The 24,713-nt window shown below is 42.7% G+C and overlaps 1 protein-coding gene across 11 annotated transcripts in view; it reads right to left on the reverse strand.

The window, feature by feature from the left end:
- Positions 1-24,713, reverse strand: part of PTPRT (protein tyrosine phosphatase receptor type T) — a 1,549,072-nt gene that overhangs the window by 13,582 nt on the left and 1,510,777 nt on the right. For 8 of the 11 annotated variants that reach the window (XM_060190255.1, XM_060190247.1, XM_060190236.1 and 5 more), the window contains 3 exons: positions 22,982-23,131; positions 20,021-20,194; positions 15,755-15,886 (listed from right to left, as the gene is read on the reverse strand). In XM_060190255.1, coding sequence (XP_060046238.1) covers positions 15,755-15,886; positions 20,021-20,194; positions 22,982-23,131 — 456 coding nt within the window. Of the gene's footprint in view, positions 1-4,885; positions 4,946-15,754; positions 15,887-20,020; positions 20,195-22,981; positions 23,132-24,713 lie in introns of all 11 variants that reach the window. The other 3 variants (XM_060190244.1, XM_060190260.1, XM_060190228.1) reach the window with 1 other exon arrangement.

Below are 24,713 nucleotides of genomic sequence, written 5' to 3' on the forward strand. Positions count from 1 at the left end.
ACCCCTGAGGAGAGCAGTCTGGAGAAGTCTCAGAAGACTAGAAGTGGACCTACCCTATGACCCTGCAATTCCTCTCCTGGGGATATATCCTAAGGAACCAAATCCACCTATCCAAAAAGATCTGTATATACCTATGTTCATAGCAGCACAATTTGTAATAGCCAAAACTTGGAAGCAACCTAGGTGTTGAACAAGAGATGAGTGGCTGAGAAAGTTGTGGTCTATATACACAATGAAATACTACTCAGCTATTAAGAATGATGAATTCACCTTCTTCACCTCATCTTGAATGTAGTTTGAGGGAATTATGTTAAGTGAGATAAGTCAGACAGAGAAAGATGAATATGAGATGATCTCACTTATGGGCAGAAATTGAGAAATAAGAACATAAAGGGAAACACAAAGCAGAACTTGGAGTGGGTTTTGGTATATTGCACCAATGTAAAGAACTCTCAAGGTGGGGTGGCTTTCCTGGTGCATGATGGTGAATAATATTCTTAATGTGAATAATGACAAACTTTCCCCCTTTCCAGGAAAACCTCCAGTATATTTACTTCATAACTGAATCATAAACAGTGTGTATGGAGTTCTGTGGTGGGAATTATGTGGAGTTACACCCCTCTTATCCTATGGTTTTGTGAATGTTTCCTTTTTATAAATAAAACAAATAGATAAATATATTTTGGAAACAGACAAATCTGGGTCCAAATCAAAGTTCTGCTGATTACCAGCTCTGTTATTTGGGACTCAGATATTCTCTTTTTAAAAAATATACAAAAGATGGTGGTAATTAGACTTTTTTTTACACCAAGAATAATAGAGCAAGGTATTTAGGATTCCTGCCTGGGATGTTTCATAGAATGGGGAATTAGGTTGTACTGCTCTTTGGTCTAAGGCAGAAGCTCTTAGAAGTAGAATTTGTTTTGTCTCTGTTCTCACAAGAACATCTGGGAATGTCCAGAGAAATATTTCTGATTGTTACATTTGGGTGTTGCTATTGGCATCTATTTAGTGAAAATAAGGCTGGTGCTAAACATCCTCTGGTGCCCAGATAGTGCCTTCTGAAGTTAACAGTGCAGAGGTCGAGAAGCCCTGGTCTAAAGTGATAAAATTGTTCCTTAAGTTTATAGTTTTCACCAAGAAAGAGAGGGGATTATTTTATCTCCATTTCATTGGATTACCAGATGATTTTAGTTGTGGAAGCAATGGTGAAGTAGGTGGTCAGTGTGTGCAGTTCTGAGAGGCTAAGTCAGATCAAATTCCTGGTTCCCAACAGGGTGTGCAGATGGCTCCTGGCCAAGTCAGTAGGCCCCAGAGTTGAAGCACAGAGGATAGCTAAGTATGGAGTTATGGGCTATCCTGGGACTACCTGGTATGGACACAGAGGCCACATGTGAGTGAACCCTCCATCTGGAAGTTGCCCAAAAGATGTACCTGAACCTCACACAGACCCATCAAGGTGTCAAAGAGCAGTTTAGGATTGAATCTCTCATTAATGTGGGCTCCTCTGGCCTATACCAAGCTTGTTGACTTGCTAAGTTGATGGAAATGGCCCATAGAAATCCAGTGACATCAGAGTGACCATGAAACCACAAACTCTCCATTTTGTTGACAGAATAGTCAATCTGCCACCCCTCCCACCCCAGAAAATCACATGTGAAAGCACCTTTCTTTCTTTCTACCAGAAGTTTAACCAGAAAGGAAAAATAAAGAGGACTGGGGATAGAGAAGAGAAAGAAAACCATATTTCCCACCTTTCCATTTTAGGAATAATTTCCTACTGGTAGTTGACATACGAAGACCCACAGCCCAACCTGGTTAGCTGTTTATTTCTGTAATTAATTTTTTATTGAAATACTGCCTATTTTAATAAATAAGTTTTTTTTTTCCAAAGAACTGTTAAGCCCTGACTCCAGAGATTTGGGATTGAGAGTCTCTTTGCATAACCATTATGTTATCTACCCCCACCTGTAAATAAAATTTTATTGAAATATACATATATATATATAGTTTGTTTGTTTATCAGTTGTCTGATGTTGCTTTCACACTATAGTCAATAATAGAGTTGCACACAGTCTGCCAAGCCTAAAATATTTTCTGTGTGATTCTTTGAAGAGGTTTGCCACCTGTTCCCCCCCCCCACACACACACACCTATCCTATAGACTTGCTCTGAGGATGGAAGAGGTAATGCAGGTGAGAAAAGTCCCTTAGTGTGGTGTCAGGCATAGAATAAACACCCACTCAATTCCAGTAATTCATGCTATTACAAATTTATCTATGCTCAACAAACATAACAACTATAATAATAGCTGACATAAATTTGAATTCTCCTGTCATACCTCTAAAAAGGAAAATTTATGCAAAGTTAAGTTTCTTTTTTTAATATTTATTTTATTTATTTATGCCCTTATTGTTTTATTGTTGTAGTCGTCATTGTTGAATAGGACAGAGAGAAATAGAAGAGGGGGAAGACAGAGAGGGGGAGAGAAAGATAGACACCTTCAGACCTGCTTCACCACCTGTGAAGCGACTCCCAGGCAGGTGGGGAGCCGAGGGCTCAAACCAGGATCCTTCCGCAGGTACTTGTGCTTTGTGCCACCTGTGCTTAACCCGCTGCACTACAGCCCGACTCCCCACAAAGTTAAGTTTCTTAAGACTTTTCTTAAGACTATGTCCCTTTGATTTGCAGGTATTTCCCTCAAGGGTTAATTAAACCTATTGAAGTAGGAGGAGTGTGAGTGTGTCCCTACACACACACACACACACACACACACACACACACACACACACACACACACACACACACACAGGAGACTCATTACAGGAGCCTCTGTAACCGGAGAGTCATCATCCAAGCTGTGCAATAATGACAAATCCACAATTTGAGCTTCATTTCTCTTTGCCATTGGCTCTTCTGCCTTGCAACCTTCACAGTAATGAGAGTCTAGTACAGACAAGTCTACGGCTAGCCAGAGAAATCAGAATTAATCAGAGTGGCACATTAGAAAGAAAATAATTGACTTTATCACCTGCATTGAATTTGGCTTTTCTAGGACTTGGCTGTGATCCTGACATGAGGTACATGGGTCAGAAGCAGCAGGGAAAGTCTATTATCCCCAATATTTTTAGTCAGGAGAGAATGCAGAATGATTTGTCTCTTTTAATAAGATTTCCAGACCAATTTTTCAAGCTAATGGGTTCTACTATGCCTCAAATAAGACGCCTCTATTTCAGGACACTTGTCTGCATTTGATTTTCCAGGTCACTCTCCCATAATGCCCAGAGGGCTTGGGAAGGTTGCAGGGTCCTTCTCAGCCTAAATCAGAGCTATCCATTCACTCGAGTTCCCTAATTCGCATGACCACATCAGCAAGCAGAGTGACCACACATGGGTAACATTCAGGAGGATGATGTGTGGGAAGATACGGTATTTGAGCTGCCAAGGACCATTAGGTCTCTCCACAGCTTGGAGCATCATGCCTAATCTAGCCAGAGGAAGCAGGAGAGAGAAGGGGGAAGCAGGAGAGAGAAGGGAAGCCATGTGTCCCCTTCCCAGTAAGGCTTTGGGACTTAGAAGTGATTCTCACGAGAAACACCCTCTAGGGTTTAGCACAAGTCTGTCCTGGAATTCAGAGCTGAGTTTGCGCTTCTGGGAACCAAACTGCTATTTGGTCCATGTAAACAGTCAGCAAAAGGAGGTGGGTATCTACTTGAAATATCTTGGGTTCAAATCATAGCTCTGTCCCTTTCTAGTTGAGTGACACAGTAACTTGAGCTTCTGATTAGTTGGGAGTGGTTGTGAATCTCATTGTGTTGACTTAGCACAGGAATCTGGAAGTAGTCAGCACTCAGCAAATGTGAGCTGTAATTATGAGGTAGTGTGGGTGTGGGGTCAATCAAAACCATATGGATAGAGTGAAGGGCTCTATCTTTCCCCTTCACTTAATAATCCTTATGAATTTTTTTTCTTTAGGATGATAACCAAAGGATAGCTCTTTGTGACAGTTCCTGATCAGCCAGCTTGGGTTAGCAGTGGGCAGGGGTGGCATTCTGGTTAAGGAGGCATTATTGCTCATGTCAAAACACAGAGCTATTGCTCCAGGAAATGGAAAAGAAGGGAATGTAGCAAAATCAGTGAATGGGCATGAAAAAAAATCAGTGGGACCCCATCTTAGCCACCAAAATATTTATCACATTTATAGTAGCATGTGCATGGCATCTGAATTTCTTGTGGAAACCAGGAAGGGGCTGAGATTTGCTCCTTGGGGAACGTGGAAATGGGGCAGATCCGAACCCCCCTAGGGAAATATAGAAGCAGGGTAGAGTATGGGTTGACCTGCCAATCCCCATCTCCAGTGGAGAATCAATTACAGAATCCAAGACTCCCACTTTTTGCACCCCCAAAAGAATTTTGGTCTGTACTCCCAGTGTGGGAGAAATGTTAGGGGAAGTAAACCAGAAGGTTTTGTAGCCCCATTCCACCATCGGGAATCTTGTTTTTATGCCATCAACAAAAGGGAAGTAAATCTGGGAAAACCAACCAACCAAACAAACAAACAAACAAAAAAAACCAGAGGAAGCCAGGCAAGGTTTTGCTTCTCTGAGAGAGAAGAGGAAAGAAGGAAATATACTTGGAAATAGTAGAAGGTATAAGGGTGATTTAGAAAGGATGTAAAAGCAGAACTATTTAAAAAATAAGGGAAAATATATCTATGTATTTTATCTATGTATCTGTATACATAGATAAAGATAGATAGTTATAAAATCATCCCATATTGGTAACCTTGGGAGAATTACTGCAGTTTTCATTGGAGGGGATGGGACACAGAAATCTGGTGGTGGGAATGTATGGGATTATACTGTAGGGATGGACTATGGCCTACCTGGTTAAGTGCACACATTACAGTGCACAAGGACCTGGGTTCAAGCCTCCCAGCTCCCACCTGCAGGGGGAAGATTCATGATCAGTGAAGCAGAGCTGCAAGTGGCTATCTGTCTCTTTCTGCTATCACTCTCCTTGTTAGAGGCAGTAACTATAGAATAGTTATAAGTATAATCGCTTTTGAGTTTTAAGAATAGTTTAAATATAGTTGCTTTTTGCCCTCCTGCCCAGTGAGGTGGGAAATTCCTTGCCCTTTTCCCCTCAACAGAACTTAAAAGGCCATCAATTACTTTAACAGACCCTGCAGTGAACAGATCTCCTCATGACCTTTGCATAGGGATACTGTCACCAGGTAGTTCAAACAGATGGCCTGATGAATTACAAACAGATGGCCTGATGAATTACAAACAGATGGCCAGGTGGTCCCAACAAAGAGCAAAGGAATGTGGTGACCCCCTCCCACTTAGGTGGGGACCTATTGGTCTGGTGTGATGTTTAGAACTAGCCCATGCTTTATTCTGAATGGATCAGGCTATTGATAAGTTTGAAATGATTGGATATAGGCTAATAAGGTGATGTGTTCCCCCCTCCCTGAGTGGAGTCTGAATTCCTATAAATTGTGTGGTTTGAGCCTTGTTCAGGGTCGAGCTTGGTAGACTAACACCAGTCACCATCTCGGCCCGGATTACAATTCGTGAATAGACATCTTTTGCTTCCTTGCAGTGGATGGTGGTTTGATTTTGCTCGCTAACACTCCCCTCTAAATTTCTCTCTGTCCTTTCAAATTACATAAAGTTAAAATATTAAAAATGGAATTATACTCCTGTTAGCTTACAATTTTGTAAAACAACATTAAATCACTAATAATAAACAACAGAAATGGGGCAGAGACTCCAAATATAAATGATACAGATAATGCACGTAAGAATTGGCAACTTATAGACCTCATGGGGAGACAGCCTTATAGATTTTTCTTTTCTTTTCTTTTCTTTTTTCTTCTCTTCTCTTTCCTTTTCTCTTCTCTTCTTTTCTTTTCAATACAGGGTGCAGTCACCCAAAAGAGGGTGAAAATGCTTATGTTTATTTATTTTAAATTATTAAAGAGAATCAGAGTTTTACTCTGGCATCTGAAGTATAGGAGGTCAAACTTGGAATCTAAGCAAGGAAGTCTGGTGCTTTGCCTGCTGTGCCACCTCCCTTATCACTTACAGTTTTCTATGGCCCCAGAAAGCATGTCTCAAGGAAATTCACTTGGTTCTTCAAAACCAAGGACCCAGATGACCTGAGGGCCACAGGCATACTCAGTGTAAATTTGCCCTTTTCTTTATGACATGAAAAACTTGTGAAGTCACTGTCTTCAAGAACAGATTCAAATTCTGAAATCTAGAATCCAGACCAATGATCTTTTTCCACCTTATATCCTAGTTCTCCCTCTTTTTCTTACCCACCAGTCTGGGGAGGGGTGCCGTTGCCTGCCTGAAGGGAGGACTTTACCCTGCGGATATACTCAGGAAGTGCCAAATACACAGCTGGAAAGGGAAGCGAATTCAGGTATTTCTGATGATTTAGAAATGGCCAAGTTTTTTCCAGAAAAGCCTTTGCTATTTTTTTTTTTTTTTTTGCCAGGACAAGTTCAACCAAGTGAAAGTCGTGAAGCTTGTGAGGACAGCCAGGAACAGCTGACATACATTATTCCACCTAGTGATCTTCCAAAAGCTGTCTGAGCCATGAAAAGATGTCCTTTGAAGGTGCAAGTTCACATGTGAAATGTAACAAATGTGGAGGCAATCTCACTATTTGAAATCATGTTCTTGCTGATAGAATCAGAAAGCTTGTTAGTCACTGGAATACGCATGCTGTCTGCAATTAGTTGAATGACAACTAGCATATGAACCTATTTCTGAAATAGACAGTTTCAAGATGTATTCATTTTTTGTTTATTTTTTTATTTATATGTGTGTGTGGGGGTGGTGATAGAGGAAGAAAGAACCAGAGCATCACTGTGGCATATGTGATGCTGGGGACAGAACCCAATAAATAACAGATACTATGAATCACAGCATCTTCAATAAGCTTCTAGATATTTGGTAAGAAATGGACTTTTTTTTTTTTACCAGAGCACTAATCAGCTCTGGTTTATGGTGGCTGGTGGTTTGGGGGCTTGAACCTGGAACATCAGAGTCTCAGGCATGAGAGTCTCTCTGCATAACCATTATGCTATCTTCCATTGCCCAAGAAATGAATTCTCACCTAAACCTTCCAGAAAAGATACAGACAGCTTAGCCATGTGGCACTAATACTAAGGAGTATCCTTTACTTGACTTAAGTCTTAGATATTTTGTGGTCTAGATATTTTCTAGAAAACCTGCCAATATTTCTCATTTTCTCTCCACAGACTCACCATTTTGAAAGCTTTAATTTCCTAAGCTAAAGCTATTCCTTAGTTAACAGTTTATTTTCTTGTATTTTGTCCATAAACTCAACTGCCCCTCTGCTCTAGTTCTAGCCCAAAGCTAGAGATATTGTGTTTTCCATGCCAGGACAACAGCATGATTCCTCCAGCCCACTTCTGCTCACCTCCTTTGATTTGTAAGGACTTTGGAGATAGCTTGTTGCTTTCTTCTGTCAACTTCCTTACAGCCACCTTGGAAACCACTGCTCTGAAAGGTTCTACTTATTTTATAGGTTGGGACATTGAGGCCCAGGCAGTAGATCTATTTAAAGTCACACATCCCACCACATGACCTCCAACTAGGGATGGTGAAGTTTTTTTTTTTTTTTTTTTTTTTTTTTTTTTGCCACCATTTAAGCAAGAGTTCCATTACTCTGGTGCCTGAGAAGTGCTAATTTGGGGTATTTGAATATAGGGAGCAGAAAGTAATGTTTCCTATTAAAACAAATCAGTTGGGTGTTGTTCATTTCCTTTTTTTTTTGATTTGTATTTTGTTGCTGTATCTGGCATAAGGACAGAGTAGTCCTGTTTTTGAAGTGAGAGAGAGACAAACTCTTCATCCTCTGAGAATAATAGGAATAATATTTCAGAACTGTTTTTTCCTTTTATTGTGCCTGCAGTGCAAGTAGTAAGCATTACTATCTATTTTTCTTTTGGCTTGAGAAAGCACAGCCTAACATGATACTAAAATACAAACAACATCTCTGTCAGTCACCAACCTGACTTTGCAAAAATTTTCACCTCTGTCCCCACTGGAATTATGGGATAACAGTAGAATGAGAAATCTAGACTCAAGAGACTCAAGTTCAAGCTCTAGTCATTTGGTTGCTGGTTTGCCTTAAGCCAGTTTCTTAACTTACCTAAGTCTCGGTGTTAATTTGAGTAATTGCAATGTCAGCCAATTTTCTATTCCTCTGAAGCTTTAAATAGAAGTGATTCTTTCCTATTACCCATCTTGTGGATAAATTTACTGTCTATCCCCCAAATAGCTGGGAATTTCAAGGAAGTCCAATGCTCAAGTTCATGTGTAAGATCCAGCTCAGACTTTACTGGGGCAAAAAGGGGTTCATATCATAGCAACCCACTGGGTTGAAGATATGAAGGTTGAATATCACAGCTTCACTCTTAAATGTTTAGCTGGGCTTCACCTCCTCACCCATGGTTGAGGGGGTAATACATTCCTCTATCAGATAACACAAACCACTAGCCTCTTCTACTCCTTGCTTTTCAGCTCTTCCACCTCCACCTTGAAATATGTTCCTTTCTTTTATTTTTAATATTTTATTTATTAGTGAGAAAGGAGGAGAGAAAGAACCAGACATTTCTCTGGTACATGTGCTGCTGGGGAATGAACTCAGGACCTCATGCTTGAGAGTCCAATGCCCCATCCATTGCGGAGGTGTCCCAAACCACGAAATACGTTCCTTTCTTAAGCCACAGAATTCACCTGGTTCTTTAATACCCCTTTCAAGAATCTGCCTTGAGTCGATGCCTTCTGTGTATCCTACTTTCTTCTGTCGATATTTGTCTAAACTCCCACTTTTTTTCTGGAAGCAAACTCTGATGCAGCTACCACATGAGTAAGCTTCCACCCATACCTTGGGGGTTGTGTTATTCACTCCATGCGTGGTTGTTGAGAGCATGAATTGAAGAGAGACATGGAGATATGCTTTGATTGCTGTCCCTTTGCTTTTCTTTTGATGCCCCTTGCTCTGTGCCCACTGCTTCACCTTCACACTGTCATTTTTAACTGACCACGGTGTTAAGGTTAGTTTTAAAGTTCTATCTTTGTCTCTTTATAGAACTTGTTTACATATTTTTTATAACTACTGATTAGGATTTTAAAACCAATTCAGATGACTCTGTCATATATTTTATGAAAGAGGGAAGACCTTGGACTGACTTTCCTTGCCTCCACCACTATGAATCATAGGAACCTTAGGAAAGAGTCCTAATTGCCCAAAGCTATGCTGTTATTTAACTTTTCTCTTTCATCTAACAAAACTAAGGTGCACTGAAATATAATTTAAACCCTTTTTTTTCTTTTTAAACCAGCCTTATGATGGTGCTAGAGATTGAATTTTGGACCTTGGAGTCTCAGGCACGACAGTCTTATGTATAAGCATTATGCTGTCTCTCCAGCCCTGAAATATACTTTAAAATGGTTTGTTCCAGCAAGCTGAGAGTGGCACAGTGGATAAAACTCTGGGCTTGAGTGGATCCCCCTCCAGACTCCTCTCTCACTGCTGATAGTATTTTAGGTTAATTCACTCAATCCAGCACTCATGCTGGAACCTGGATCCCAGCTGGAGAAGCTGCCAGGATTCCTTGATTTGTGATCCAATCATTGTAATTTCAGCTTCTGTTGTCACATAGCCTTATGACTCTGAAACCCTTTTATTTTCCTCTTCCAAAGGCTCTAATATTGGGCCAACATGGATAACTCAGTTCAAGATCCTTCATTTTATTATATCTGCAAAGTCCCTTTTACCGTATAAGGTAACACAGTCAAGATATGGGGTAGGGGAGGGGTAGTACTCTGCCTGCCACACAGCCTACCCTATGGCTGGCAGAGAGGATGCTCTGGAGATTTTTAAGCAATGTGGCGGGTGCAATATAACCATGCAAAGGACTTTATGGTGTCTGCTTCTTATGGACTCTGGTCTAGCCATAAGGACTACAAAATCTGGATGAAATATTTTCAATGCCATTGGGTGTGGTTGAAAAGCTCCCCTGCCCCCATTTACTCATGAGAAATTATGGTGTCACTTACTAGGTGCTGTGATTCTAGAATTCTGCTCCATTAATCTGACCACAGGCCTTTTAGCATCTCAAAGAGTCTGACAAATCTCTAGGGCCAAATGTAGTTGCTTGGTGATTTCTTTTCTTGTGGCCCCACTCTTCATAATTATCTTTGAATAGCAGCCACAGGGGAGAATGGAAGACCATTTATGACTGGTGGTAGCTGACGGAATCCTTTCCTCACTCAACCTTATTTTGCTGTAAAACACAGGTAAGCCCACCACAACCCCCAAACACAAACCCTGTGGTTTCCAGGATGTGGCATTGATTCACTGGGGAGCTGTCTAATGATGCCAGGGACTTAATCAGACCTGTCCATATTGCTGGGTTGGTGAAAGCTGTGTCTGCCTTGGCATGAGCATACTGGCAGACAAATGCTGATGCCACTTCAAAAAGCCGCCTCTCCAGGTGCTGAGGGTGGCTTTTCTGATGTTAGTACTGTGTCACTGTTTATTTTTGCAAGGCGCCCAGCTGTTGTGATGATGATATTTATATCAATAAGTGCTCTATTCATCCACTGATTTCAGGGGATGTTTGCCAGCTGCATATGGCAGTCAACTTTAGGGCACTGCTGAGCCTGATGTCTTTGCATTTAAAGAATCAATTCTCACCCTATACTAATATCGGAGGCAGGCTGATCTTCATTCACTTAGGACTTGGAGAAGGAGTTAAAGCCAATGTCCTTGACCCTGGCTTCCCTGTATGTCTCAAAGTGAGGTTATTTGAAACTCCTCATCTGTGCCTACCTGAGCTTTGGTTTTTCAAAAAAAAAAAAGCTGAGAAGTAAGAACAGAAGGGAGGAAACACAAAGAAGAACTTGGACTGGATTTGGCGTATTGTACCAAAGCAAAGGCCTCTGGTGGGTGGGGGAGTTCAGGTACTGAAGCAGGAGCATGAAGGAGGAGCTAGGCATGGGGGGAGGGGGGCTAGAGTGTTTTTTCAGAAAACTGAGAATTTTTTTTTTTTTTTTAACCAGAGCACTGCTCAGCTCTGGCTTATGGTGGTACAGGGGATTGAACCTGGGCCTTTGGAGCCTCAGGTATGAGAGTCTCTTTGCATAACCATTATGCTATCTATTCCCTTTAAAACAGAAATTTTAAACATATACCAACAACTGTATTTACTGTCAACTGTAAACCATTAATCTCCTGAAAATGTTAGAAAGAAAAAGAGAACACTGAACAGGCTTTCTCTACTTCACTTATGGTTTCATGGAGCAGAATTCATTATTTTATTTATTTATTTATTTTTCTGGCAAAGGAAGAGGGAGGTGATGCCTTTTAATTTGGAACTCTACAGGGGGCATTGTTTTTATGGGAACCCATTAAATATCCTGGTTACATAGGTTCCAATTATCTCTCCCTGAGCCATCAGATACTTAAATTGATCCTTGATTCCTCTTTTGTTCTCCAGTCCATATTCTACCTGATAGGGCATTTTGCTGTAGTTACCTAGAGGATCCAACTACATTGCTACCACTTAGGTGTAAACTGTCCTCACCTGTCACCCAGATTATTACAGAAGCCTCCTCTCTGTTCCCTCTCCTTGCACTTTTAGTAACAACTTTCTTTTTTCTTGTACCAATACTCTCAATATAGTAGCCAAAGCGAGGCTTTAAAAATATGAGACCCTTAGTCCCATCTGCTCTGTTCTTACATTTAGGTTCCTGTTGATTAAACAATTTTTCCTGCTTTGTATCTTACTGCTTTATATGTATTTTTTTCTTGCCTCCAGGGTTATTGCTGAGACTCTGCCTGCACTTTGAATCCACTGCTCTTAAGAGGTCATTTTTTCCCTTTTGTTGCCCTTGTTTATCATTGTTGTTATTATTATTGTTGTATTGTTGTCATTGTCGTTGAAAAGGACAGAGGGAAATTGAGAGGGAAGGAGTAGACAGAGAGGGGGAGAGAAAGATAGACACCTGCAGACCTGCTTCACTGCTTGTGAAGAGACCCCCCCCTGCAGGTGGGAAGCCTGGGGCTCAAACTGGTATACTTATGCCAGTCCTTGTGCTTTGCGCCATGTGCGCTTAACCGGCTGCTCTACAGCCCGACCCCTACTGCTTTATATTTTATCTTTTCAGCCACCAAGTTGCAGATGTTACCATTATGCCATCCTGACTTTCCTGAGCAGATGACTTCACCAATGTGTCCTAGAACCTCTCTTCTTGAGAGCTCTACTCCACTGGGGAAAGACAGAAACAGGCATGGGGTATGGAATGACCTGCCATCACCCATGTCCAGCTGAGAAGCAATTACAGAAGCCAGACCTTCCACCTTCTGCCCCCCATAAAGAATTTTGGTCCATACTTCCAGAGGGATAAAGAACAGGGAAGCTTCCAGTGGAGAAGATGGGATGGATACAGAACTCTGGTTGTGGGAATTATATGGAATTGTAACCCTCTTATCCTACAATCTTGTTAGTCACTAATTGTTATTAAGTCACTAATTTAAAAAGTCAGAGTATTTCAAGTCACTCCCCTGCTCAAAACCACAATAGGTCCCCATTTCTCTTAAAGTATAACCCTAAGTTCTTCCTAGGAACTCCATGACCATCCCTGACCCCACCCTGCTGTGACTCCCAGTTCCCACACTTGCTCTACTCAGTCACAGTCACCTCTGTCATTTCTCAAATGTGGCAGACATGTGTCCATATAAGATTTCTGGTGTGAGTCACTACTCCTGCCTAGGATGCTCTTTCCTGAGATGGTCTCATGCTTCATTCTCTCACTTCCCAAATCTGCACTCAGTTATGGTCTCAATAGGGCCCACCCTGGCAACTCCATTGCAGTTGTACCCCAGGCCCCCACACAGCTTTCCAAATCTTCATTACTCTGCCCTCTTCTTTTCCTTTTCCATACACTTGACACTTTTAACATATAGTTGAATACATTACAGAATATTTGTTTACTGTCTCCTCTGCTTTAGAATAGACATTGGGAAAAAATGGGAAATTTTTGCTTTGCTTTCTCTGTCCTGTTCACTCAAGCATTCCAAGCACCTAGAATAGTTTCTGGCAAATAACAGATACTTAATAAACATGGGCTGAATGAGCTTATGAATAGAATCTCTTCTGATGATTTCTCACATGCACAGTCCAAGCTGAATCAATTTTATTCATTATGCTCTGCTCCTTTTCCTGTCTACCCACCCTTCCTGCTCACTATTCCAGTCACCCTCCACCTGCCTTCCCCAGATGCCTGGCTGCCCAGACTAGAAACCCTGCCATATGACATGACTTCTCATTCACCTCCCATACCCACATGCTTCCTGCACCTGTGGACTTGAGCTGTCTCACGCATGCCTTTTCACCCACCTCCACAGTTTAGATCAGCATCTCAGCAACATTCTCCTTTCCCATCTCCAGTTTTCCAGATTTACCCAGCAGCTTTTCCTCCTCACAGATCTTCACACATCCCACTGCCTAAGCTCTTTCACTCTCTCTCTCTTTCTCATAGAGCAAGCATTGTCTAGCTTTGTTCCCAGGAACAAAGACCTCCAGAGTGGTTGTCAGTACAGGGCTATGCCTGGACTCAGAGCAAGCGTTCAGCTTTGGCTGAAAGACTGTGTTGTGTACACAGTACCCTCCATACCTGACATAGATGGTGTGGTGCACCTGATGTAAGCTGAAGGTATAATGGCTCTTTGGGAGAAGAATATGCAGAAGTGGCAGTAACAATGGACAGAAATAAGTGGTAAAGACGAATGGGGACAGATGAAGACAGAAGAATAGAAGTTGGCCTGGCAGCCTGAGGCAGGGAGGTGGTGGTGGTGGTGGAGGTGTGTGTAGGTGGCTGGCAGCCTGCTCCCACCCTTAAAAACAAAGAAAGCAATAAAGGTGGAAGCTAGCCAATGGAAACAGCCAGCATTCCTGTGGCCTCTCACTGGCTGCGTGTACTTTCTTCCACATACTAAGGACCTCACACCTCCCTGAACCTTTCTTTATCCAGCAAGCCTGTCACTTGGTCTGTCAGTTGGCTCTGACTGAGGTTAACTATCCATGGGGCAGAAGGAGAAGCCAAAAAATTAGAATGAGTAGGATCCCAGTCCCTACTATCTGTTCAATAGCAGCAGCTATTGATCATACTTGTTTTTTATATAATGGGATTACACAAACGTGTTTACTCAAAGAAACCATTCTGTTTGTTGTAAAGTGACTCTAACATTTATCACACTACAGACTAAAGTCCAAATTCATTAGCTTGGTGTGGGCAGCCCTCTGCAAGCTGGGTCCTGTTACATTTTATAGAGTCCCTCTTTTCTTCTTGTTGTTGTTGTTGTTCTCCGTCTCCCTTTTCTTCTCTCTCTCCTCCTCCCCTTTTTTGCTTCTTTGGACAGACTCCCTCACCCAGGCATATTATATTGCACCAGGATCTATGCCACAGACAAGCTTACATATTCACCCTACCTGGCCTTTGCCTCTGCTAGTCCCTCTGCTTAGACTGTCTTTTCTCAGCGACTTCATCCTCCACATGCCCAAATCTCTGCTGCCTTCTTCAAGGCCAAAGTCACCTTCTTTTTGAAATCTTCCCTCACCCTCTGGGCTGAATTAATTGCTCCCTGTTCCCGGCCAGCACAGCACTTTGCTGTTGACCTCTATTATAACGCTGCCACACAGGGTTGGGACAATTTGCTCATCTGTCTCTGTAGCAATACTCCTCGAGGGCTGAGGCTATAGCTCAGATCCATTTTATTTATTTATTAAAAAAATTCCCACACGAAGCCTGCACAAGACCAGCGTTCACACAGGGACACAGGGGTGCGTTCCTTTGAGTTTGCTTCAAGGCAGTGAAAGGATCCCTATGCAAAAACCTGAAAGTTCATTCTCACCTTTACCCCAGAATGGCTATCCTGTGGTTTGGGATAGGGTTCTAGAAAATGTCCCATGATAAGGAACCTGTGTCCTATGTGTGGGGATATGCTGTAGACACACATTACTTGGAGCTGCCAAAGCCTGAGGAACTTGGGCATGAAGCCCGCTGAGACACAAGTTATGGGCAATGAACTTGGGGAATGGTGGGATGGTCAATGGGCCAAGGAGCCAAGGTGCAAGTTCCAGGCTCTGTGAGTTCTGACTGCAGTTCAGAAGGGGCAGGGCCAGTTGGTGTGGCCAGGCACTAGTCTAGTCTTCAGGGTTAGAGAGCAGCTGAGCCAGGTGAGACAGCCTCACAGTGTGCCACAGCCTGACCCCCTCTGTGTCCATAATGCAAGAGAAGAGATGTTGGCTCAGCTTGAGGCAGGGAGCCTCTGGAATAGATATATACTGCTGTGAGTTCTGTGTGATTTGGAACAAGACCCAGGAGGGTGTAGCAATGGAATCTGATCCTGGATGGGGATAGATAGAGTTTATAGGCAGGAGGAGTCATAGCTAGAAATGGGAGAGTGCAAGTATAACAGGGTCTGGCAGGAGACCCCTGGCCTCCGCAGGCAGCATGATAGGCTTGCTGCCAAGTAAGCTCATAGGTAGACAGTGGCCATTAGAGGGCAAGTGGATGGAACAGAGGAAGTTCTGAGCTGATTCTCAAAGCTTTCCCTCCAACACTTGGACACAAGTGTTATACTTGTGTGAACAGTACCGTGTTCAAGCACCCAGGACAGCAGCCAGGCCTTTTCTTACCTGGGCAGTGTCCATCTCATTCAGCATCACCACGGAGGAGCAGTTATAATCAAACACCAGCCTCCAGAAGTCTGCGACGGTGTTGGGTAGAGGGTGCTGGGTGACCACAAAGGCAGCAGGCTGCTTATGGCTCTGACAGAGAAAGAACACAGGCTTTATAAAATACACATCCATCAGTGATATTCTGCCACTGCTGAGGCAAGGATGGCTGCCAGAGGCCCCAGAGACTTCCAAACAGATTACACAAAGCACCTGCCTGTCCTGTTATCTCTGGCTGCCCTGGTGGCAAAGGAGACCTTCTGATAATGAACTCATTCTACTCCAAAATAAGACATTTCATTAGGAAAGTGTCACTCAGAGGGAGATTATCAAAATAAATTATTTATGTCTCTGAACTCAGCAAACAGTCACCATTTCAATATGAAATACAAGATTCTGGATGCAGATTTACTGCTCTGCTGGCCAAGACACCTCTTGGGATATAAGGGACCTCACATGTCCCTGTGTTCCTAAAGTTTTCTAAATCAGTTTTCTTCTTCTTCATCATCATAATCATTATTATTATCTTCATTTATTGGATAGAGACAGCCATAAATTAAGAGGGGAAGGGGGGGATAGAAAGAGAGACACCGGGAGTCAGGCAGTAGCTCAGCGGGTTAAGCGTACATGGTGCAAAGTTTAAGGACTAGCATAAGGATCCCAGTTTGAGGCCCCGGCTCCCTACCTGCAGGGGAGTCACTTTACACATGGTGAAGGAGGTCTGCATGTGTCTATCTTTCTCTCCCCTTTTCTGTCTTCCCCTCCTCTCTCCATTTTCTCTGTCCTATCTAACAATGACGACATCAATAACAATAACTACAACAACAATGAAAAACAACAAGGGCAACAAAAAGGAAAATAAATATAAAAAAAAAGAAAAGAAAGAGAGCCACCTGCAGACCTACTTCACTGCTTGTGAAGTGTCTCCACTGCAGCTGAGGAGCTGGAGACTTGAACCCATATCCTAGAACTTAGTACTATGTGCTCTTAATCCAGTGTGCCACAGCCTGACCCCCTCTGTGTCCATAATGCAAGAGAAGAGAGGTTGGCTCAGCTTGAGGCACGGAGCCTCTGGAATAGATTTATACTGTGGGAGGTAGACTCTTGTTCAAATCTAGAATGAGAACTAAGCTGAGTTGAAAGTTGTTTTCTGTGAGTCAAAGGGGCAATAGAAGGCATCCAGTTTGTAGAGTCAGGCACATTTTGGGTTCAAATTTAGTTGTGTAACTTGTAGATTATATATATCATTCATTCCCCTATCCATCTATTTAACTATTCGCTCACATGCTCATCTACCCATTTATATACCATCCATCTACCTCCCATTCACAAATCTGATAACCTATACATTAACATCCATCCACCATCGTTAGTCCATCCATTCACCTTTGCACTCACCCACTCGCCCTCTGGTCATCCATCCATCCATCCATCCATCCATCCATCCATCCATCCATTAACCCATTCTTTCATACACCATGTGTAGTGTCTTTGTGTTTGTGCATGTGCTAAGCCCTGGTAAGTTATCAGATTTCTCCAGATCTCAGAAATTTCATCTGGAAAATGGGAATCATGACTGAAGAAGTGGTTGTGACATAGACTAAATAAGATTTGGCATAAATATTAGCCAGCAAGAACTTGACTGTGAGCCCACTGGTTAAGCAGTAACTTCCCTGGCTTGTTTCTTCATCTTTGGCACTAGCATTGTGACTGGCATACACATGACACCTAGCACAGGTGAAAGATGCCTGTACAAACCTAGTCCTATGTGACAGATCAGGAGACTAGGGCCAAGACAAAAGGCCTATGCATATCTGGACTCCACCTGAGTCTTTGACTGAGCCCTGTTCATTGCAGCACTCTGTGAGATGGTGTTTTGAGAGATAAGGAACTTTTTTGCTTTGTTACTGGTTTGTGAAACCTGAAAAATAGTTCATATCTTCAACAACAGTTCTCCTTGGAAGATGGCTTCTGTGGGAATCACAGTTGTTGAAGTGGGGTGACAAGTCAGCAGGAAGATGTGGAGGAAAGAGAGACTTGATCATTCAAAGTAAGAAAAGATTCTGGCAAAAAAAATGCCACATAGTGGCACACCCTGTTGGAAATTCATGTTACCATGTACAAAGACCCTAGTCAATGAAATGACTAATTTTGACTTCTCTAGCTGCAGATTGCAGGTCTGTAAATCATTTATTTTTAGCCAAAGCACACAAAGAGTCTATTCTTTAAGAATCAAAAGATTTGAAAGTTACACTATTGGCTCCGCCCTTTCTGAGCTGGCTGACCTAGCAATAAGTCTATAAATACTTAGATCCTCCTAACTCACCCAGAAAATGGAGACAAAAATACTCAAATGAAGAACAAAACAGTGTAAGACTGGGACCTGACATGGTGCCCCATACTCAGTGAATGTTAGTTTTCTTTCCTTTCTTCCTGTCTCTGTGATAAATGCTCTATTAGGGTAGCACGTCTGACAAAGCCTTATCTCAAAATATGTTCGAGATCTGTGCCCCTGCCGGGTTTCAGGGATCAGCCGGCAATCCATTTCATGGATAACATCATACTTTACCAGGGGAAACATTAAAAATTAACCCAGAGGACTTCATATTTTTCTGCTAGGAGCAAAGCTGCTATGGTTACCAGATAATGCAGAGACAGAGTTGGAATATAGATAAGGACTTTTTTTTCCTGTAAGGAAGGCAAAGGACACTGTGATGGCTCACAGGAGAAATAACCTGTGGACAAAGAAAATACAATCAGCATCAGAGCCAGGGGAAGGCATCTGACTGTAGGCAGCATCTAACCTACTAAGTAGAGGCTATGAATGTGTTTGATCCTTGATTGTATGAAGGTAGACAGGGAGACTTGGGACAAGTGGAAGACAAAATGAGGAGAAACTTGGAAGTGTATACACACTTCCAGACCCCAACTGTTAACACACATTAAACACAATATGTGTGTACACACACACACACACACACACACACACACACACACACACACACACAAACACACACACACACACACTTGGAAGCCAGTGGTTTTTCATCCATCTTCAGTCATTGGTCAGAACAAGGCTCTTAGCTTCTAGACTCAGAGCCAAGATTCCCATGGAGGACTCAGGCTCCCTTTGGACAAAAGCAGGGGCACTAGCCTCATCATCTCACTGTATTTATCTGTAGTCTAACCTTTAAGCTGAAAATTTCAGGAGGATCAGAGGTCAGAGAAGCTCTTGACACTGAGCCTCATGAAGCAAGATGTCTGCATCTTGTTACTGGGCAGAGAAGCTGTGGAAAGGGAGGCCCAAGGATTGGAGGCTATAGTGTCAGTCAGGAGTCTTGGGTTCTGGCTTTGCCACTAATTCTTTGGGTGACCAAAAGTAAGCTCAGTTCCCTCCCTGGTTTCAGTTTCCTTCGCCAAAATGTTCATTGGTAAGATGAGATGGTACAGGGACCTTTCTTGCTGCAAAGCTTTCTACATCCCCAAACTGGAGGGATGGTGATCAGAAGTAGTAGAGAAGCACAGGAGTGGGGAGCATGGACCCTCAGGGACAGGGAGATGAATCCCAAACTAGGTCAGGGTGGGGATGCCTTTCTCAGGTGCTAAAAAAAAGACAGTATCCCTCCAGGACACTCATAGACATGGACTGTTTTTCCCCTCTCCTTCCTCTGCTGCCTCCCACCACTTGCCCCAGAATCATTGACTCCAGACTATTCTCCACAGGGGTTGGACCAAGTTACATCCCCACCAGCAGTGCAGGAGGATTCCTTTGCCTTCACAACCTATCTAGTATTTGTTGTTGCTATCATTTTTGATGTATGACATTCTCACAAGGCTGTGTCATTTTCATTTCCACTATTGGGAGTTCTCTGGGGCCTCCTTGATGGCAGAACCTATGTCTATACCGTCTTGTGTTCCCAGGGCCTAGGTCCTTGCCTAATTGCACCTAAGGCTGAGAGTTAGTTCTGAAGGCAGCAGAAGGCACCTGGGCATGTCTGTAACATCACTTTGGTGCCACACAGGCAATTTTAGTCCTGTGATCCATTATCTCAGGTCTTTTTAAGGTAACAAAGATTCCATAGAACTGCTACTATACATGTTCGGGCCAAAGCCTCGGCAAGATGGGGAGTAACAAAAGGCTGGTCTGAGGGTGGGGTCTGAGCCTTTGGCTTCAACCACCTCCACCATGGGTAGAAACTTTTGGTTCTCTGGCAGGGCTCCACTTACATCCATCAATGCCGCATTGATGTAGTTGCTGGATTCACCATCCACGGAGATAAGGAAGGGCAGGCAGCGGTCCAGAGGCAGGACATCCACGCTCCGATTCTTGTCATGGTTTCGGGGCAAGAGGCCAATGCTGCAGTCCTCAGGTCGCACGCGAGGTGTCACGATATTGAGGGTCTGTGGGGCACAAAGACAGAAAGGAAAATTCTAAATGGACCAATCACAGACAAAAAAATCAAAACAGTTATTAAGACTCTTCCCAACAGCTAAAGTCCTGAACCAGATGGCTTTACAAATGAATGATACAAGACCTTCAGGAAACAGTTAATATCTATACTTTTAAAGCTCTTCCAAAAGATCAAAGAAACAGGAACATTCCCTCCCACCTTCTATGAAGCCAATATCATCCTGATACCAAAAGCAGATAGGGACATAACAAAAAAGGGAAACTACAGGCCAATATCTCTGATGAACATAGATGCCAAAATATTAAACAAGATCCTAGCCAAACAGATACAGCAGTGTATCAAAAAGATTGTTCATCACTACCAAGTGGGATTTATCCCAGGAAAGCAAGGCTGGTTAAATATATATAAGTCAATCAATGTCATTCGCCACCTCACTAAGAGCAAAACCAAAAACCACATGATTATCTCAATAGATGCAGAGAAAGCCTTTGACAAAATACAACACCCATTCATCCTCAAAACACTACAAAGGCAGAAAGGAAGGTACTATTCAGATGGCTACCCCACCTAGAGGGGACAGTGATGATCAAAGTTAGGCTAACCTCCTCTTCATCCCCAGCCTTCAAGCCTATCAGTCCTTTCCCCCAGGACTTTCTTTCTTCTAGGAGAATTATCTGTCATCCTTCCTCTCTTTCTTTTTCTTTTCTTCCTTCATTTCTTCCTTTGATTCCTTTCTTTCTCTCTCTCATGATATGTATCCCTCCCTCTACTCCTTTCCTTTCTCTGTCTCTCTTTCTTTTGTCACCAGGGTTGCTGGTAGGGCTTCTTTCCTGTAAGATGAATCCATGCTTCTAGCAGCCATTTTTCCCCTCCCCCAAATTGAGGAGAGGGATCTAGAGAGAGAGGGAAAAAGATAAACACCTGCAGTCCTGCTTCACTGTTCCTGTAGGTGGAGACTGGAGGCTTGAACCTGGGTCCTTTCATATGGCAGTGTGTGTGTTCAACTGGGTGTGCATGTCTACACAATGGTGTACAAACTGTAGTTGCTAACCACTGAGCTAAGCTGCTCAGATGGGCCAGTTCTACATCAGAGGGTGGACCAATCAGGAGGTCAAAAGTAAGGAGCAGAGGTCAGGGGTCTCTCACAAGTGTTAAATCCCACTTAAGATGTCAAGGAATGAAGATACATGATTCTACTGGCACATCTCTCAGAAAGCAGGATGTTTAGAAAAGGAAGAAAGTTTAGATATATGAGCAAAAGATCCCATTTTTTAGAAGTAAGGTTCTAATAAATCTGGGAAATTTCAGAGCTTGTTATCTATAATGTACCTATAGTGTAATTTAATATTATTATTATTAATAATATTTTGCTACTGTGGTTTTTGCTTGGGCTTGGTGCCTGCATGATGACTCCACCTCTCTCAATAGTCATTCCTCCTTTTCTTCTCTAGGACAGAGACATAGAGAAATGTGGGGCAAGAGAGAAGGAGAGAGAAAGAGAGACAACTACAATACAGCTTCACCTCTCATGAAGTTTCTCTCTTGCAAATGGGGACTGTATACTTGAACGCAGGTCCTTGTGGATAGTAATGTGTGCACTCTACTGTGTGTTCCACCACCTGGCCCCTCTACAGTACAATTTTGACAAGTATGGCAGCCAGAGTTGTTAGACTAAATACTATGTGTAAGTCCCAGGGGTCTGTGTCCTCTATCCATAATTCACTCAGTACTTTGTCTCTATTTTGAATTAATAGGTTACTTGCTAGAAAAAGCAGAAGACATTGGCTTGACTGGAATTTCTTCCTATGAAACAAATGGCCAGCACTTGGCCCCCAAGTCCTGAAGCTCCCACCTACTTGGTTCTCAGCTCCTGTTGCCAAGTCATTGACATTGACTGACACTAACCTTGGTACAATGGGTTTGACTGCCAGTTTGCCTTACTTTATATTTCATTCTTACCCAATACTCCACATACGGGAGAGTTACCCACAACCCTGCTTTACCACTTGTGAAGCTTTTCCCCTGCAGGTAGGGACCAGGGACTCGAACCTGGGTCCTTGTGCACTGTAATAAGTGTGCTCAATCAGATGCGCCACACACAGTCCCCTTTCTCATTTCTTTAAGAATAATCACCTCTAGTCCATCCATTTGGTTCTGAAGGATGCAACATCATATTTTAAAAGTGCAGAGTAGTGACTCACGTCCAGACCCCTGAACAGAAATTGCCATCACTCCAGACCACATGTGGATCTGCTCTGCCAGAGCTGTGCTCTAGGATGGAGCTTAATGTGCATGCAAATCACACAGAGAGCTCATTAAACTTCAGGTTTTCATCCAGCAAGTGTGGTAGGGACCTGAGATTGCATTTCTAACAAGTTCCCAGATGAAGCTGATGCGGCCAGACCTCACTTGAGTCAAGAGACACATTTTACCTGCATAGAAATATGAAGAAAACTCAAGCACCTTCAGGGATGGAGAAACATGGAATCCATAACCCTATATATAAACATGTCTCCACTCAAAGCTGGAATAAGAAATCAATAGCACCTCAATTCTGAAACATAACCATAGTTCAAGACACTGTCAGAAATCAGTGAGTGATTGATTAATTGTTGCTCATGGCTGTGCAGCTTCTGTTTGGAAATTCCTCCTGAAGCTGCTTAGAGCTTCGGCCACTCGAATTACAGACATTATCAGTTCTCACAAAGGAAAAATCCAGGAGTGTGCTCAGGGCAGCTGAGTCAGCTGGGCCACTGAGTCTGGGATTTGCTCCTACCTGAAACTCATCTTTGATTTGACTGGAGTTGGTCTGGGGATCCAGCCTACTGATGTTATAGTAGAGAGAGCGGAACTCGCATACAGGGATGGCGGTATTGCCACAGAGGCATGCTTCCAAGATGGCGTCATGCACAAACACGTACTGCTCCTGCAAAAGTCAAGGAGGGAGGTGAGAATGATAGTCTGGGAACATTGCCATGTATATTTAATTCCATGGCTAAGAAGGATGGACATGATTTTTATTACAGAATAACTATGGTCTGTCCCAGACCTGAAGGGACAAGTTCCTATGTTTCTTAGTGATTGTCTGTGCTATGGCCAACTCTGTCCGTTGTATAAGATAAACATTACAGTGATAGATAAAAATAAGATGCTTCTGGATACAGAGAGGTTGTTCTTTCTGTCCCTCAGCTTTCACTTTTGGGGTATTTTATTATATATAATTTTTTGTTTTTTCACCACTTCAAGCTGAGATATTCAGATAGGTAAGGAGAGACAGAGGTAGAGAAAGCAGCACTGAAGCTTCCCCCAGTGCCTTTGTTTACTCCTCCCCTTCAAATTCATGTGTTTTTATTAACTATATTCCACATATGAGCAAAATGATCCAATTGTTGTCTTTTACTTCCTTCCTTATCACTACTCTGGTGCCTGCAATGTCAGGGATTGAACCAGGAACCTTAGACATAAAAGTCTGAGGCTCTACCAGTTGAACTGTTTTCCTGTAAAATTATAAATTGTAAAAACTTTATATTAAAAAATTAAAAATTAAATTATAAAAATTTAAGTTGAACTTTGGTGGAAGGTTTGGTGACTCAAGCACACCATGCATGAGTGTGAAATTAAACACCTGAACTTGAAGTTACACCTCACCTTCCCATTTTCCCACCAGTAAGCATTGGGATCAAATTCTTATCTCAGGGCCTGTTCCTGAAACAAATAATCCCCTTTAGGCTCTTAGTATTTGCACCTACTGTTCCTTCTCTCAGAATACCTTTTCCTTATCTCTGTGCCTCTAACTCCCATTACATCTAGAAAGTATTCTTAACACCACCAGGCAGAAGTTGTTGCTATAATCATTAGACTCTTAACAAGTGCTTGTTGGGTGACTGTTCTGCAGAACTTGCCTATCTCTATTTTATAAAGAAAACACTTCTCCAGTGGCATCATGGTGAACTATCTGAATGTCTGTCTCTCCCACCAGACAGCAAAGAGCAGGGGCCCAAGGTTCACCAGTGAGCTAGCCCTCTGCATGCATGACCTTGGGCACAGATGATTCAGCCCCTGTGATCTGATGCAACCTCACAGGAAGGTATTACAACCCCACCAGCCCGAGGACTGTTCAGTAGGAGTTGGGCCTGATCCCACAGTTGATCATGCCCAAAGTTGTGCATTTCCTTTTGTAGGTTGGAAATGGTGACTGCTCCTTATTGGCCCAATTGCTCTCTGACTGCCAAACTCCCATTTATGTTAGAACCAAAGATGGGCTTATGACAGGAATTAAAACCCATAGCTTCGAGGTTGCACAATAAGAATGTGGTTCTGAGGTAAGAGGATTAGGATCACAGGGCACCAAGTTCTGCCACCATCTATCTACAAGTGGGAAATTTCGGGGACAGACCCTCTCAGTTCTTTCATCTATGAAAAGGGGATACCAATAGAAATCATCCTTAGAGTTGCTGTGAAGCCTAGAAAGAACTATTAGCAATTAACTTGGCAGACATTCCACAATA

The sequence above is a fragment of the Erinaceus europaeus genome, chromosome 1 (genome assembly GCF_950295315.1).
Source record: "Erinaceus europaeus chromosome 1, mEriEur2.1, whole genome shotgun sequence".
NCBI lineage: Eukaryota > Metazoa > Chordata > Mammalia > Eulipotyphla > Erinaceidae > Erinaceus > Erinaceus europaeus.